The 17,437-nt window shown below is 35.1% G+C and overlaps 1 protein-coding gene across 1 annotated transcript in view; it reads right to left on the bottom strand.

Annotated features, from left to right (window-relative positions):
• The window catches only part of LOC149776043 (uncharacterized), a 150,073-nt gene that overhangs the window by 44,482 nt on the left and 88,154 nt on the right, over nt 1-17,437 (bottom strand). Inside the window, exons 7-11 of the mRNA XM_089942150.1 lie at nt 13,408-13,548; nt 10,692-10,926; nt 7,758-7,936; nt 2,014-2,133; nt 783-1,016 (exon numbers count right to left, since the gene is read on the bottom strand). Coding sequence (XP_089798276.1) covers nt 783-1,016; nt 2,014-2,133; nt 7,758-7,936; nt 10,692-10,926; nt 13,408-13,548 — 909 coding nt within the window. The remainder of the gene's footprint in view (nt 1-782; nt 1,017-2,013; nt 2,134-7,757; nt 7,937-10,691; nt 10,927-13,407; nt 13,549-17,437) is intronic.

Genomic DNA, 17,437 nt, shown 5'->3' with positions numbered 1-17,437 from the left:
ACAAGAAATCAACTCAATAATATGAGACACATTAATTAAAGAACAATGCAAGAAAGAACAATGCTCCAATCCATCCTAATGCTAGACTCCTGAGATGTGAACATTTTAAATTATGTGAAGAATTTGAGCATTGTGGAGTATCATTCATAATTCCAATGGAATTGTAGTAAAGTTCTAAAAGTACTGTATCTAATTCCTCGGATGTTTCCTGTGATGACGACTATTTCTACGCAAAGGAAATGTACTTATTCATGTGAAAGGATATGATTGTTTTGGTAGGAAAGTATACTGTTCAGCTTTTTGACATCAACAAAAACCTCAATAAACAAAACCCCAAACGCAATGTGGGTCCCAAGTGTTTTATGTTTTGAGGGATTTTAATGTATATGCAAATGAAAACCTTTAACCAAAGCCCAATGCAAATTTTCAATGTCTGTGATTTTGACCCCAAGAATGGTTGAGGAAGTATGCAGAATGAATACTGCCTTTGCTTCATGATAATACATTAATACATCCTAAGAACGAACAGATTCCATCAAGGGTTTTGGAAATAATGCAGATGAAAAACTTGTACCCAAACCTTAACAAAAATGCCAACCTTGAATGCTAGATTTTACATTTCTACTGTCTGCTGTTTGCTCAACCAAAAAACTCTATCCTACAAATAAAAATGAATTTACAGTATATGCAAGGTGTTCATAGTAGAGGAAATTAAATTCCACTTAATTTAATTAACAAAGCTGCCATGATTTCCCAAAAATAATGGATGATACCAAACTTACTGCCCTCAAAGTGTCAATCTCAAAATGCATTTGATCACACTGTGTATCATGCTTTGTGAGTACTGCCATCTTTTGGAGATCACGTTCTTCCATGGCAAGGTTCATTTCTTGTTGTTTTTCCATAAACATTCTCTTGGTGTCCTCCTGGATGGTTTGAATTATGTGGTCTTTTTCTGCAATTGTCTTAGTCATGGTTTCTTTAAACTTTTCAACAGCTGTCTCTTTCTCTCGCTCCTGTAATTAAGATATTAAACTATTAAGTTAATAGATATTAAACTATTAAGTTATATGGTATATTAATCCAAATTTTATCCTTGTACTATGACTTGTTTTTGTGGAGTCTCCATGAAGGCTTCATTTCAAAACTGCATTTGTAAATTCATTTTTAGAGCTCAGTATGAATTTTTGTACTTTTGTGACAAGTGACACACGCATGCACACACACACACATATATACATATTCATGAATTGGAGAGGGGGTCCATTTGTTTCAATAAACAGAATCCTCAAATAGCAACCACAAAATCAATTAAAATTAATACCCTATTACAAAACCAACAGCAAATTTTAAGTGTCTCTTTGTATTTAATAAAGGTTATTGCTGTGATGATATGTTCATTTACCCTCTCTGATCAACCTCTGAACTTTAAATGTACTGACCATTGCTGTGATGATGTGTTCATTTACCCTCTCTGAACAACCTTTGAACTTTAAATGTACTGACCATTGCTCTGATGATGTGTTCATTTATCCTCTCTGAACAACCTTTGAACTTTAAACATACTGACCATTGCTGTGATTTGACCATTTACCCTCTCTGGTCAACCTTTGAACTTTAAATGTACTGACCATTGCTCTGATGATGTGTTCATTTATCCTCTCTGAACAACCTTTGAACTTTAAACATACTGACCATTGCTGTGATTTGACCATTTACCCTCTCTGGTCAACCTTTGAACTTTAAATGTACTGACCATTGCTGTGATGATGTGTTCATTTACCCTCTCTGAACAACCTTTGAACTTTAAATGTACTGACCATTGCTGTGATGATGTGTTCAATTACCCTCTCTGATTAACCTATGATCTTTAAATGTACTGACCACTGCTGTGATGATGTGTTAAATTACCCTCTCTGGTTAACCTTTGAACTTTAAATGTACTGACCATTGCTGGGATGATGTGTTCATTTACCCTCTCTGATTAACCTTTGAACTTTTAAATGTACTGACCATTGCTGCAATAACATCCTGATGGGCCATCTCCTGACTAGCCATCTTCTCTTGCCAGATTTGGTCCCTCTCCTCCACTGCTGTCTTCACACGCTCCTCCATCACCTTCTGGCCCTCCTCCTGCAAATCAATTAATCAGTCGGTCAATCAAGAAATCAAACACTCTATCAACTAAACATAATAGCATCACCGGACTTCCAAATATTGAATAATTTAGGCATCAAGTCAAACCTGTATATAGTGGTCACCCTAGGGTTTGGCTGTAAATAGTCCTGTCTAAAAATACCACCCACATAATACCTTAGAACTACTACTACTGCGGAAATCCAGCTCTCCGAGATAAGACTTTTAGCTAAAAGTTATCTGCCCAACTAGGTAGCTGTTGGGAAGAGTGATCTCCCTGTAGCATCCAGATTAGTGCCAAATCCAATGAATATCTCAGTTAATATTGGAGCATAAGGCACACTCACTGTGTGGATGTAACTGCAGCAAGGCTGGGAGGGTGTATGCATATTACAATTGGGTAAGAATAATCAAACATATTTTACTTGAAAAAAATTGGTTTCTTTTTCAAATACATTACCCAATCATAATACTTGAGGAGAACAGGTAAGATATGGAGGGAGATACATTCCCTTACCCAAGAGAGACCATCTCTGATCCAATAAGGTATGTGAGACAGCTAACAGATGACCTGACTGGAAAAGACTCCATCTGTCGGGCAGCAGCTTCGAAAGAGAAAAATATTCCCTCCCACAAATCCAGTGGAAGTCCTAAAGCCACATCTGTAGAAAGCTGATGAATACTCTCCACCACAAGTAAAGGTTCCTCCAGATTGACTTGAGCCTTTAAGGATGATGGATCTCTGATAAGAACTTAAGTGTGCTCGGATCTCCATCCCACAACATGGATAAGATAAAGAACTGTTTCACTCATATGCAGTTCTGCAGCAGCAAAATCTCTAAGGAGTTATGTTTCTCTATTCCTCCAGTATAAAAAAACTTTGTTAAAAAATGTCTCAGTGAACTTGATACCATGAAAGCTACAGGACTGGATCAGATTGGTCCATGACTCATTAAATCTTCTGCCTCTGCTATTTTAGATAGCATAACATTCATGATCAACTTAAGTGTTGCAACCTCATCTGTCCCCAAAATATGGAAAACTGCAAAAGTAACACTTTTCATAAATTTGGTTCTAAGGATGATACTGATAACTACTGACCAATGTCAAAGATCCTAAGTGGCCACAGCATAAAGCACCTGCAGACCAGGGTCTATGTCAAAACTTGTCAAAATTGATTGAAAAACATGCCCAAGACTAATTCATGTCATATCTAACCAAACACTTGCTGTTACAACATAATCAAGCTTTAGACAGAAACATTCCTGTAAGACTGCCATGATCTCCCTAACTGATAAATGGCATCAAGCACTTGACCAAGGTAGAATAATAGGATCTGTATTTGTAGATTTCAGGAAAGCTTTTGACATGGTGGATATGAAATCCTTTTGAAGAAACTCAAAATCTACTAATGTGATGAAAGCACAGTTAGATGGTTTACTTCATACTTATTGAGAGAACACAACATGTTTATATAAATAATGTTCTGTCTGGACCTGGACCAATTAGATATGGAGTACCACAAGGCTCAATTCTAGGTCCATTACTACTCATTTTATTTATTAATGATCTACCACTTTTACTAAGGGACAAAATATCATCTACAGATCTCTATGCAGATGACACAACATTGCCAGACATCCAAAACACAAAGCATGAACTCAAAATTTCTTTACAGAATGCCCTAAACAAACTGGACAACTGATGCACATGCAATGGCATGATGGTAGATACTGGTAAAACTTAAATATTACTTATCTCAACATGGTAAAAAAGGACAAATCCTGATAATGATGAACTATGTCTGACATGGGAGGATAAAAATTTGCAAATGGTCTGTCATGATAGACTACTTGGTGTTTTGGTAGATAATAACCTATCATGATCCGAGAAATCCGCTACCGCATTGTGCAAAACTTGGCCAGCAAAGGAATTCTCTAGCAGATGCATTGCTTCAAATAGACATGGAATCTTTGCATGAATTCAATTCTCTTTCGGAAGGGGGGGAGGCATATTCTTTTTACTTGAACATTAATTCCAGACTTAGTTGACCAAATCTTGAAATGATACAGGGTCAGAGATGTTCTTGTTGACAAGGAGATTGTGTAGTCCCCCCATGGAGGGCATTAGGACCCCCACTTTTGCATTCCACTGCAAACCCAAAAGTACAACAGAACTGACTGAATGCTCTTAGGCTGAGGACCAACCAGTGAGTGCTGTGCTGTAGCTGAAGAATTCAGGCCAAAGTAGGGATATTGGACATGGTACCAATTCATCATGAAACTTGTTGGGTCCCAATGACATAATGGTAAATCTTCCTTATCCAGTTTAAAAAATTGGAGCCTTTCTCTACCGGGATCTGTGATACAAGTGGAAAGAGGAGCCTGTATGTATGTCACTGATGGAACGCTGATGAAAATGACTGACCTCCCTCTGACTCTTCCACATTGTTGTAGGACTGTTTCCCTGATTATTGTTGACGCTCTCAATCTCAATGCCCAGCAAATACATGGTTTGAACCCTTGCATGCAAGCAGAGGTTTTTATCCCAAAGCTATGACTGACTTCTGTGCATAACATGCAAATCCATCATGTATTCAAGGGATGACAACCAGAGAAACTACACATGTTGAGTGGCTATCAGTCTGGTCTCACCCATAGTCTAAATCTGCAAGACAAAATAAAGCAGACCCTATATACATTTAGTGTAGAGAGCATCCTGCTCTTTGAACTGGTAAGAAATCCATGAAAGATCATACACCATGATAAATACCTGTAGTGGAATGCACTTGTCCTGTACAGGTAAAGAATTATTGCCTCAGTATTAATATGTAGAAATTAGACAATGAGTAAACAATTATATTCACGAAGAACCTGTAGGCATGTGAATCAGTGCAACGTCATGTACAGTATGTACATTTATGGACTGGAAGGCAAATAATTAATTCTAGTGTCTACTTTACCCCAGGGAAGGCCAATTGTTTGCTTGCCTATAACACTTATAGTAACATACATGAGCTAGATGTTACTGGGTAAACCATGTATAGGAAACTCAACTGTACTTATCTGACCAGAGTGGAAGCTATACAGTGATATAAACATGTTTCTATATTGCACACAAAAACCTGCACATAAAAAAGGAACTGAAGCACCATTATAGATAATTACAGAGCAGGTGCTACAATATCCATTATGAAACAATGTTATCTGTGGGGAAAGGACCAATTATGTTCTATACAAGTAAATCAGTAAGTGACACAGATATGACTTTGAATTAGCAGCTGACCTATTGAAGGCAATTAAGCGTCAATATATAATACCGATTCACAATACTATCTAAAGGAAGGCTCACTGATAGTCTATACTGGTAAATTCAGTGAAGTTTGGTGCATAGAAGCTAAGATTGCATAGGCATAGAAAACTTACTGGAATGTATCCAGTAAAAGTGAAATTTTACACATGTTAAGAGTTTTCTATAGCCCACTACAAACCTGCACACACATATAAATTAAAACAATAGCCAGAACTATCTGTGCAGTCACATAGACTAACTGTGCAAGTACATAAATACTATTAAGTGATGGCATAATCACAATTGTAAAAGGCTGGACTTTGTCATCATACGAAGAAAGAAAAGTTTGAAATACAGATGGAGTATACTTCCCTTTTATAGTGAAGACTCCTCTAACTTTTAAGTGTAGAGCTTCCAGAAACTTTATAGAGGATTCTGTGAGGTCCATTTTGATGAGGTCATGCTGCTTGGCACAAGCAAAAGTAGTAACTGAGATTGTTATGTATATTTGATTTAATTTAATTGTCTGTTTGTAAATTTTAACTTTTTTTAGTTTTAATTTCATTACATATCACTGTAATGTAATTTTGTTTACTAGGAATTTGATATTTTCCAGAAAATTCAGTTTGACATGAATCTTTTCATAAATACCTAATAATATAAACAGTTTCTACTTTTTACTTAGTTCTCGACATTAATTCAGAAATTACAGAGGCAAGTAAACAACTTTTTGTTTTTATCTAATTTTTTATCTTATTCTTAGAGTAAAATAATTGGTTTTTGTCAAGGTCATACTGGAACTATTTACTTTTAGGTGTAAATACTTCTCGAAAATTCTGGAGAGTTGACCCTCATCCAGGAATCTGTTTTGTGTTTCAAGTTATTGTATAACCTTTGTTTATAGAGAAATTCGGCAGTTGGGCTTTTTTCTTTACACTGGAAAGTGTCTGTTGTGGCAGTTTGAATTTTATTCAAATTATTTGGATTCTAAAAGATTAATTCTTTTTCCTGGAAACAGTTGAGTACTCATACAGATTTCTTGGACAAAGACATTTATTTAAATTTTATTCAGAAATTCAAACACCAGAATGTTATTGACTGTGTAATAAAAAAGAACTGTAGATGATACAACACCAAAAAGGCTACAGTATACATCATCAATCTCCATTTTGGAAATGTTTTTTTGGGACTCGAACTTGAATTCCTTAGAACATTTTATTACAAATACTTCTAAAATTTAATTTGTGAATTATTCTTGGATTATTTTTGGATTTAATTCTTAAAACTGTAAGTTCTTATTTTTTCATTTTTAAAGTGTTTTTTTCCAGGGAAATAAATTATTTTTTATTCGAGCCTAAACATGTAACATAAGAAGATATTCAAGTGATTTGGTGCCAATCCCAAAACCAAGGTGAGATCACTCTGCTTGAGTGCCACTTAGGTGGGCAGCTAACATTTAGCTTCTTTTAGTTAAAAGTGTTATCAGAGATGGCTGGATTTGCAATGTAGTAGTAGTCCTCCTAAGGTATTAAGATTGGGTAACATATTTAAAGAAGAAACTTGTGAGATTAAGAATGGCTGGATTGCAATAATTAGCGAAAGAAAATATATATGTATGCATGTAGTATATGTTTACCACACCTCAGCACAACAGTGGCTACATGATGCGAAGTAAATATAAAGTTTAAAATATGTAAAATGAAGAATTGCTATAAAACAATTTAAATGTAAACAATATTTATGATTCTTAATAAAGGTAACAGGCCATATGTATGTTTTCAAGCATCACTGCATCATCATATTAATCAATTTTTATCTACTGCATGATTATGAATCAATTAAAGTGGAAGATACTGATACTGATATTTGAGGTCTCAGATAACTTGTTGATTGGCTTCATGGTTCTCAAAAAAATATTATAATTAAGAAATCAAAATATAAGTATTAACTGATCTCAATGAACACACAGTTGTCAAATAATTAACTTCTGTTACATTTAACTGACACTGAAAGGTGATTATTCAGGTGTCATGCATCACCTGTCAATCACGATGTCAGAAAGTCACAAAGATCAAACAGTCTTAATAAGCAACTTTCCTTGAAAAAAATTAACTTCAGACTAGCTATTAGTAATTTTGTTATCCATTTAATTTTATGCAGTCTTGCCTTTTAGTATTCTCTCTAACAGAGTGCTTTGATAAACAACCTACAACATCCATGCAAATTGACTGCATTAGGACTGAAATCACGGACCTAATAAACGTAAATGTGTTTGCTCCTAAATTACCCAAGAACATTAAAAAATGTTTCATTATCACAAAAAACCTCACCTGCATTACAAGAAGAGCTGCTGCTTTGGACTTGGATATTTCCTGCAGCAGGCTAGACTTTTCTGACTCCATGCTCTCCTCTGTTTGCTTCAATTTCTCTTCCATTGACTTCAGAGCCTGCTGTTTCTCCTCTTTTAGCTTCTTAAATATTTCCCTTGATTTTTCAAGCTGTTCTTGAGCTGGTCAAAAATTATATTATTTTCAGAATAAAATGATGAATAATATTTCAATAATTGGTGGCAAAATAGACATCTTTTCTCTTAAATGGGTGAAACTATTATTTAATCAAGTTCTCTACATAGTTAATTTGAGTATGCCTTATATAAATTGGGCATTCTTTTTTTTTTTTTACTATCTGTATATAGGTGATGGGATGTCTGTTTTCAATGTCCTACAAAATATAATTCAACAATTCTTAAACATTGCCATATTTAACTCAGTGAATATTTGTGTGATTTTACATTCCAAATTTGCTATAAAGTTCTGTTAAATTCAAGTGTTGTAAAAGTACAACCCATTACCACATATTCCAAACATTACCTATTTGTTGACTGATAAAGGACTGATTACACAGTTTCTATTTCATACTGCAGTGATCTGAAGATTCTTGACTCGATAAAGGTTTGTAATGTACCATTACATTCTAATTTTAAAAATAAAAATGTTACTTCAGCAGGAAACCTAAGTGTGAATAGCCTAGATTTAGTGTGATTCAGTTACACTTGTAGAGATGCATCCACATACCAATATCCATGAATGTAGCTGACATATAATGAAATGAGTGTAAAGAAATGACAGCTGAAACCACCAATACGATCCAAGTACAAAATTTAGGTCAGTGATGTGGTTTTGGTATGGTTGAGTTAATCATCAGAAGATGCATCGATATTCCAAAATTTTTGTGACAAATGGTTGACTAGTAACAGACTCACTTGGCCTTACAGCAAAAACTAAATCCCCTCCCAATAACATTCACAGTACTTGAATAGCTGCAACTTATTATGTTTTATAAAGTACAGAAAACAATCTGTTTCTCTCTTCAGCACACACACACACACTGCATACTGCTCAACTCATGCTGTAAATCATCTGATTTTTAAATACATGTACTTTAAACAAAAGACCTGATATTGCTGAACTGGCTTAATTAACTTAACAGCTGACCATTTCACTAAGCTGGCTTGTGTAGTATTTTAAGAATACAACTTAGGTAAGCTATCTCCCAAACTTAATATCATGCTAGTTTTACCTACTTTACAATATATGGATAAAACTTTGTTTTAAAGATAATGGCATATGCAGTTGCTTGTTCATAATTAAAGTTGTCCAAGATTTTGATGATATAAACCCAACTAATGAGAGTTAGAAGGAAAAAAAACAAGATGAGAAAAATAGTTTCTGGATCTACACAGATAGCAAGCCTAGCCATTCAAATGCAAAGGTGCCATTAATATGCACTAGGTAATATTTATGACGAGAATATGTTTCATTTTCATCAGTTCCAATTTAGAAAATTATATTGTAAATAATGAAACAATACTGTGCCCACACCTATGTTGTTGTATTATAGGCTATTATTATAACGAAAAGTTACATGCAGCATGAGTGTCCATGCTTGGGTTATTCATGGGTAATTAGTGATCTGTGTAGTTTTCAAGTTCAGGGATTCTGTGAAAATTTATCTTTCTGTCTTGGAAACACAGCAAGTGCTACTGTGAAATTTGTTTATGGATTAATGTGTTGACGGATAAATGATTCCTTCTGCTGGTAAATGTATTATTTATCATTAAATATTATAGGTATATTTTTTTATTCAACTGGGGCACAATGGAGATGCTTAACAAAATTAGAATAAAGCATGTTTGACATCACATATTTTCTGGCTGTTACTAAGTTTTCTGTAGTTATTAAGAGAGTTGGGAGGCTATGAAGTGTATAGGTCTATAGTCTATGTGCATGGATCAGTGTTTTCTATTATAGTTCATTTCACACACCATTGATAATTTTATCCTATCTGTAGCAGTCATTTTTCAGGTCAATGTCATTAAATGTAGCTAACAGTATATAATTTGTTTCACACAAGTATTTAAAATTAGTTACGTAGCTTTAGCTACATTTAATGACACTGACCTGAAAATGTACTGAGCTAGGCCTGCATATAGGATAAAACTGACCATGCTGTGTGGAACGAAATAGCATAATACCAAAAAGCTAGACATCGTATGCATGTGCCTTTGTTTCTCTCAAAATGTTTTGTACAAAAGTATTCTCAAAGATGGATTTACCTTAAGTTACTATGTTTTTGTTATATATTTGTTGTTGTTGTTGTTGTTGTTTGAATTTAGAACAACTACGTCAGGCAAAGCAGAAGACAACAAGAGTTTCTTTTTTTTAAAAGTAGTTCTGAGCACACGTGGACACCTTGACTGAGACAACTGGTCTGAGATGACTAGACTGAGATAAGAAAAGTATGGTTAACAAAACAGCTATATTTCTCTATCGCATGGGTAAGAAATGATCATATCATTAATAAGTTCAAGCAGCAAGATTACATAAGTACTATAAGTGGATCTTGTTCATTATCGAACCCATCCAAGATCTTGATTGTATAAGCCCATATGTCAAGTCTGATCAAAACTGGATCAGAAATATAGCCTCACATAAATCAGATGAAAGATCCCTTCATGAATATCCAAGGATCTCACTTACTTTCACACTCATTAGAGATTCTGATGAATCCATATTCCAAGTATGACTGAACTTAGATCAGAAATATGGACTTCAGAGTAGCAATATGCAACTGTTGATGGCTTGTGTTTGCACTTCAGGCAGGTGACCTAACAACCATTAAGTGATACAACCATTAAGTGATACAAGTGCTTCCTACAGTACCATATGCTGGCACATGAATACAACAAATCAGCTCTGACTCACAAGCTTTCTCCAATTTCTCCACATTAGCTGTCAGATGCTGGTTCTCTTCTTTCAACATCTGCATCTCTGCAAGCATGGAAGCTACTTTTTGGTCCTTAGCTTCCATTTCTTCATGAATCTGATGCTTAACTTCAGCTATTGCCAGCTCACGATCTGTTTCAAGCTGTTCTATCACCTTTCTGGCCTCGCGGATCTGGTTTTGAAGCTTGGACACAGCATCTGGTGAAGTTGCTCCCTATTAAAATAATTAACTAAACAATATACATGGTTTAAATCTCCAAATGCAAAACACTTCATCAAACTTACAGAATACTCTCTACTTTCTCTTTGGTTATCCATATGAACATATTATTTATTATTTTAAAAAAATCAACAAAAAAATGGTTTGACAATGATGTGATGTTAATTAGTTTGTTTACAAAAAGTCAATCATTGGTGAAAAATTAAGATTGCATGTCCTCACAAAAACATTAGTTATCAGTTCAGTCAATTTTGATCATTTTAAGTTTGGTAAGTCCGTTCATAAAGGAACAAACATTTTTAGTATAACAGAAAAATTATCTGATCATATGTCCATTAAGAAAGAAAAAAATCCACCTCTCAAATCCAGTCCTTCCAGAGAGCAACAAAAATTATCTTTCTTGTGTCATAATTATGTACACAAAGGAAAGAGAGTCTTCCAAATAACCTCCCCTTCTCATCACGAGGTGGTTACCTGTATGTCACACATTTACCTGTGTGTCACACATTTACCTGTATGTCACACATTTACCTGTGTGTCACACATTTACCTGTACGTCACACATTTACTGAGGTTAAGTATGAGTAATGCTTGCATTGTGGGGAGAATTGTGAGGGCTTTATAGCAATGTGATCAAAAATTATTCTTGGAGAAATAATTTTGTAAAAGAAATATGTATTTTCTCTATCAAAAATGTTCCTCTATCACATTACCATAAGGAGAAAAGTTAGCAGGAGAATATGCCCAAGCATTCAACCTTCAATAGGGTTACCTTTAAGGTTGTCCTACAATGCATGACATCCACTCTTATATTCATGTTGTTTGAATAAACATCTTACTGCCAAAATAAATGGTGTCATGTAGTGTGTTCACCAGATGGCTGACAGTGGAATTGGAGGCGAAATTTTGAAGAATATTTCACACACTTGGCAGCCCATATTGACACCTTTCGACATATTAAAGACTAAATTTTATTTGGACTATACTTACTCTATTTTTTTTCTGAAAGAATCAAATTCTGAAACAAGCAAGTTCCATTGATATATATTTTAGCTGGCTGAAATAGAACAGTAGCCAACAAACTTATCCATCTTTTTTATGACTTCGGCCTTTCTCAGCTACCATCAGATCTCAACCAACTGAACTGTATGTAAAAAAAAAAAAAGAAAATGCACCAGTTTGTGTCAAAATTTTATTCCATGAGGAAAACTACATCAGAGGAGGTATAGTCCGACTAAAGAAAGTAGGAATATTCTGTGGAAATGTGTTAATAAGGGCTGCCAAGTGTGCAAAATTTTCCTGAAAATTTGGCCTCTAGTTCCAGACTGTCAATCAAGGAACACTACAGGATTTGACCTTTCGTCCTTTCATTCAGTCTATTATGCTAGTCACATAGACTACATGGTTCAGGTAAGTCTAGAATGTGTAAGAAATTGTGTCTCACATTTTCTATGATTGACAATGTTACAAAATCATTTTGGTGAGTTGCATTAATTTTCTGTCACTAATTCAGAAAGAATAGGATGATAAAATCTTTCTGTGCTAATTATCTGAATTAAAGAAACATCGTGTGCTAACTGATCTTATATAATAGATCTCCTCTCTCTCTCTCTCTCTCTGATAAAGGATATCGGAAGTATGGTTGAGCAATATGTTGTCAAATTTTTATTTGCAGCCAAAGCATAAAAATCCACAATTTTTGCAAATGACAGTTAATAATACATCTCTGTGAGTGGGCAGAACACACTAGAATGAGTACCAAGTAAAAAAAACAACACAACTCTATTATGTAACACCTTGAAAAAAATCCCATCATGCAACATCTTTGCCTGTCCCTCATTCTGGTGGTGTCAGTTAAGCTGACAAGAGTTAAATTATAGGGCTGTTGGTTGGTTTTAAACAGCACTTCTAACACATTATTTGCTATATAATGAGGAGGAAATGACAGCCAAGTACCCTTCACAAGAACACACCAAGGTAGCCAACATGTGCTGGCCTAGCCAAGTAATGAGCCCACAGCTTGACCATATTAGATGTCAGACTGGTAGCATTTTCATTTAGGAACAAATAGACATCATATAACATCTTTTTAATGAAAACCCCCATGTCTATACTGACCATCATTATCCTGAATTAGTGGTAATTTTTTTTCAACAGTGACATTTTATATGTCCAAGGACATATCTGACGGACACCATCTTCATTTAAGACCAACTGGTTTTTCAGTGACAAAAATGTTAATGCAACTAAATATTTAGCAGGAGTAATAAATCAAAATGTCCAAGTTTTTAAGAAGTAGCAAAAAGACTGTGTGCTAACAGACAATGTAGGAAAAGCCAATGCATATGCTCCTTTCATATACAGCAATAAGGGCTAAAGATTGATGGACATTCCTAATACAACAATTTTTCTTACAACCAGCACTTGACTGTGAGAGCCATATACTTTCTAAAAATAGCATGGCAGTACTCTTACCCTGAGTTTAGCTATGTCAGTCTTATTTTCCTCCAGTTGCTTAACAAGCTCTTCTTTCTCTTGCATCAGCTGGGTGTATTTCTCTTTGTTAGTTTTAATGATATCCTTACATCGTTGGAGCAGGCCTTCCTGGTGTTTCACCTAGCAATACAGGTATATCATTACAAATAAAACTTAGCATGCAGCAGGGGTGCCATAAAAACTGAAAGAGTTAGATCCATGATTCTTTTTATACAAAGTTAAATTTGTAAAAGACGGCATTTTTCTCTACTTAATTTGACTAACATTCCCCATTTCCCACTGAAAAAATTATTATTTTAACTGGAAATGAAACTCCACTTTCTGGATTGACTACTGAACTAATTTTTGCTTAGGGAATAGCAGCCTTTAATCTGAGGACATTAACTGCAGTTTTACTGTTGGAAATTAAGTTTACCACTAATGAATCACTGAAACTAGTAAAACTGACATTCACAACAGTAATACCACAATTAACATCCTCCCTTCAAAAATATGACTCAATCCTTTTGTTATACAATTGGGGAAAATGTTGTCAACATAAGTCCCTCAAAGGGACTAATGCTTTACTGGTCACAGAGAATTTACAGGACTTAAAAATAAGACTAGTTCTTATATTAAATGCTGAATACTGAAACCATCTCTGATATATTTGAGTGATAAGAAGATTTCAAGATGGCTACCATGGCAGCTATACTAGATGTAACATCAGCAATATTTTTATAGAGAACACCATAAAAAGCATTTTGATGAAAACCCCATGTCAATATGACCATCTATTTCAGACAAGTAGTGAGAGCAAGATTTTCAAGTTGGCCATATAGAATATAAGACTGGCAATACATTCATTTAGAATCAACCAGATTACATAAGAAGTCTTTTGTTATGACCCTACCTTCACAGGTAGCAGTGATAAGATTTTCAAGATGCATAGTGAACATCAGATCAACATAATTTTCACTCAGAACAACCTAAAAACCAAAAGATGTATTCTGGCAAAAGAAATGAAATAAATATAACATTCCATCAAGGAGGATTAGAAATAACATGATTTTCAATAATGGCTGTCATAGTGGTAATTTTTTTAATGTCATCTACAACATCGCCTTTAGTGAAAACAAGATTTTAAAAGAGACTAGAAATCAAAATTTTCCTTTTACGTATGTAATTCTCTACAGATTTTAATCCGACTGTCATGTTTATAAATTAAATATTGTAAGTGGGTAGTGATTTTATTGCATGGAAGAGACCACGATTCCGTAAATTGCCAAGTTTTTCCGAGTTTTGATGAGACGACAGATCACGTGGTACCGTGACGCAATACTAGCCAGTTCTCGAATACAAACATAAACATTGGCGAGCGAGGCAGACGGAAGGAGACCACATTTGGGTTGCACATTCAAAACTTGAATCTGCAGTCTGATATAATAGTTTATGTACTGTACTGGTCAGTGCTTAAAGAAATTTATTAGGTACAGGCCCCGGGCTGGTGACTTAAATAAACTCAAGCCCTGACTGAAATTCCACAAGCCCGGAGGAGTTCATACCTGTCAACTCTCAAGCCGGGAGAAAAACCTCCCGATTTTGGGGGTATTTCCTCATCTACATCCCAATCTCGTAATATCTCTAAATTTTTCGCAGCGAAGTCCCGATTATTACATTATGTCTGTCAATTTTCATTTGTCAGAAGAAAAAAACCCAACCCCAAACCATTTATAAATAGATATAACGTATGCAATCCACAGTCTAAACTGCCACAGTGGAGACTTCATAGTGATATGACTGAAAAATTGTTAAAGCTACGTTAAAAATTCAAATCACACGCACACACGTCTATATCCGGCACTGGACAAAATAATTAATATCACACAAGGTTTTTCTTTTTTTCTTCTTCAGTAAATAGAACGTGAAAATGAAACATTATTCAAGTAAATTTCAGATGTTTTTAAACAACTACAGCAGTACTATAGTATACAAAAATTAAAAGAATAAAATTGTCACCAATTAGCTTAAATGAATGATCACTGTGAAATTTTCTCTGTAAATAAAATCTTATCTCCATTTCCACCAAAGAAACTCGGCCAGTTAACACCTGACATTCCTCTACCATATATGTAAAGTTTAATTACCATGATTAAATTACAAGGAATAAAACAAAATATACCATGCAGTATATGTGGCCCTAAAGAACTAATTCTGAATAAATATTTTGTTCAGCAAACAGTGTTACATGCATTAAGACTTAAACCTGAAGTCCATGGCATCGTAAGTAACAACAAAATTGGCATCGTTTATTTGGCAATCAATTGCTGGTGCTTACACATACACACACTGTCGAACATGGCTTCTTTGAAGTATGTCCGAAGGGCAGTCCTTTTCACAAGATCAATGCAAGGATAAGGAGTATGTTCATTAGTCACACCAGCTTTATTGTTTGCGTACTTAATTCAAAACTTCAGCTATTTTGCAATTTAGCCAGAGCTGACCAGAATATGCAAAATGGGCTTGTCTTGGGGGAATAATAAGGTGTATCACATGGGGAAAAGGTACATCCCATGGGCGCTCGCACATTAGGGCAAGGGGTTGGGTCAATAGTCTCCCCCCACCCCAGTTTCTACTGTCAGCCATTTAATGTGAAACTTTGACTTCTTTTCTTTTAATCGCTGCTATTTAAACTGCCCAAGGAATAGTTTTATATCAGTTCCAATCATTACAGATTACCGTTTATACATACTACATGTATACAATGACTTTTTTTTAAAATCTGTAATTTTTATAAGATTACTGAAAATTGTTTTCTCGAAACACGAAATGGTTTAGAATCTTATTTTTGGCTAAGCCTCCATTTGATTAAAATCAAATTTAAATTTCACCTTGGACAGTAGTGATTTGATTTAGATTGTGCCGTGTTAAGGCATGTATGTCAACATCTTGAAAATACATTTACTCATTTCACCAGCGCGATCAAAGTTTCCTCAGGCAAACAATTTTTGTTTCAACAAGCCTGACGGGCACCTCACTTTGAATACAGGATGGGCCGGAACTAAAACCAGAGGGGCCCAGGGTGTCGGGCTATCAGATTTATTTTTAGCACTGCTTGTGTAGATAAAAGATCTGTGAATTAATTGTTGCATTTTGTGGTCACTTACTCGGCCTTCTGCCTGTTTTTGTAACTCGCATATTTAACACTTTTCACAGGATTTAAAATATTCAACGTTATGTCTGGAACAGCGCCAACTTTTAGTCTAGGCCTAGCATTTGCGTATCCTTGAGCTGCCATTTTTTCAGAATCCCTCTTGGAACAGTCCTTTGAGAAATGTAACGAGCACAGAGTGCTGTATGGTGTTGCTTTGAAATCAACTCGTTTGTAATAATGTATCCATTCTTTCATTATGCCTTTATCTTTCGGAAAAGAAAAAAAAATGTTGTCCACAGGCTTTTCTTAATGTTCTATTACACCCGTAAGCAACGCAAAACGGTATTGTCTTTTACTCTGGCAACTCCCACTTGGGCTGCTGGTGTCGATACTATATCACATCCCGAAAGTAACTGAATAGGCACGGAAATTTTGCATACGAGGTCACGGAAATTCATCTCCTAGAAGATAGGCCAATATTTTAATATTGGCACTATGGTCGCAGATGATACTTCAGAATAAGGTTTTCTGCTATAGTACTTTTATTATTATTCTATATTTCCATTGGTTTCTGGTCTCCTTTAAAAATGGTCATTCTTGTGACCATACTGAATGTAAAAGCAGCACCATTCTCATTACAGGACGATTAGACCTTGGGATGAATGTATGTGTAAAGTTTCATAACAATCATCCAAGTAGTTTAGGAGGAACACTTATTACAAACTTTGGCTAACAGACAGATGAATGATGGACGACAATCTATTAAGCTTGTTTGGTCCATCACCAGCAGAGCTAGAAACAGCCCAAAATGTCCTTCTCCACTTCACTAAGTCAAGATGTCTCAATACTGACAGAGCTACCATCTCCCACTGATTT

The sequence above is a fragment of the Sinohyriopsis cumingii genome, chromosome 18, assembly GCF_028554795.1.
Source record: "Sinohyriopsis cumingii isolate HCF-2022 chromosome 18, ASM2855479v2, whole genome shotgun sequence".
Taxonomy (NCBI): Eukaryota; Metazoa; Mollusca; class Bivalvia; order Unionida; family Unionidae; genus Sinohyriopsis; species Sinohyriopsis cumingii.
This window is presented reverse-complemented; position numbering and strand designations above follow the sequence as displayed.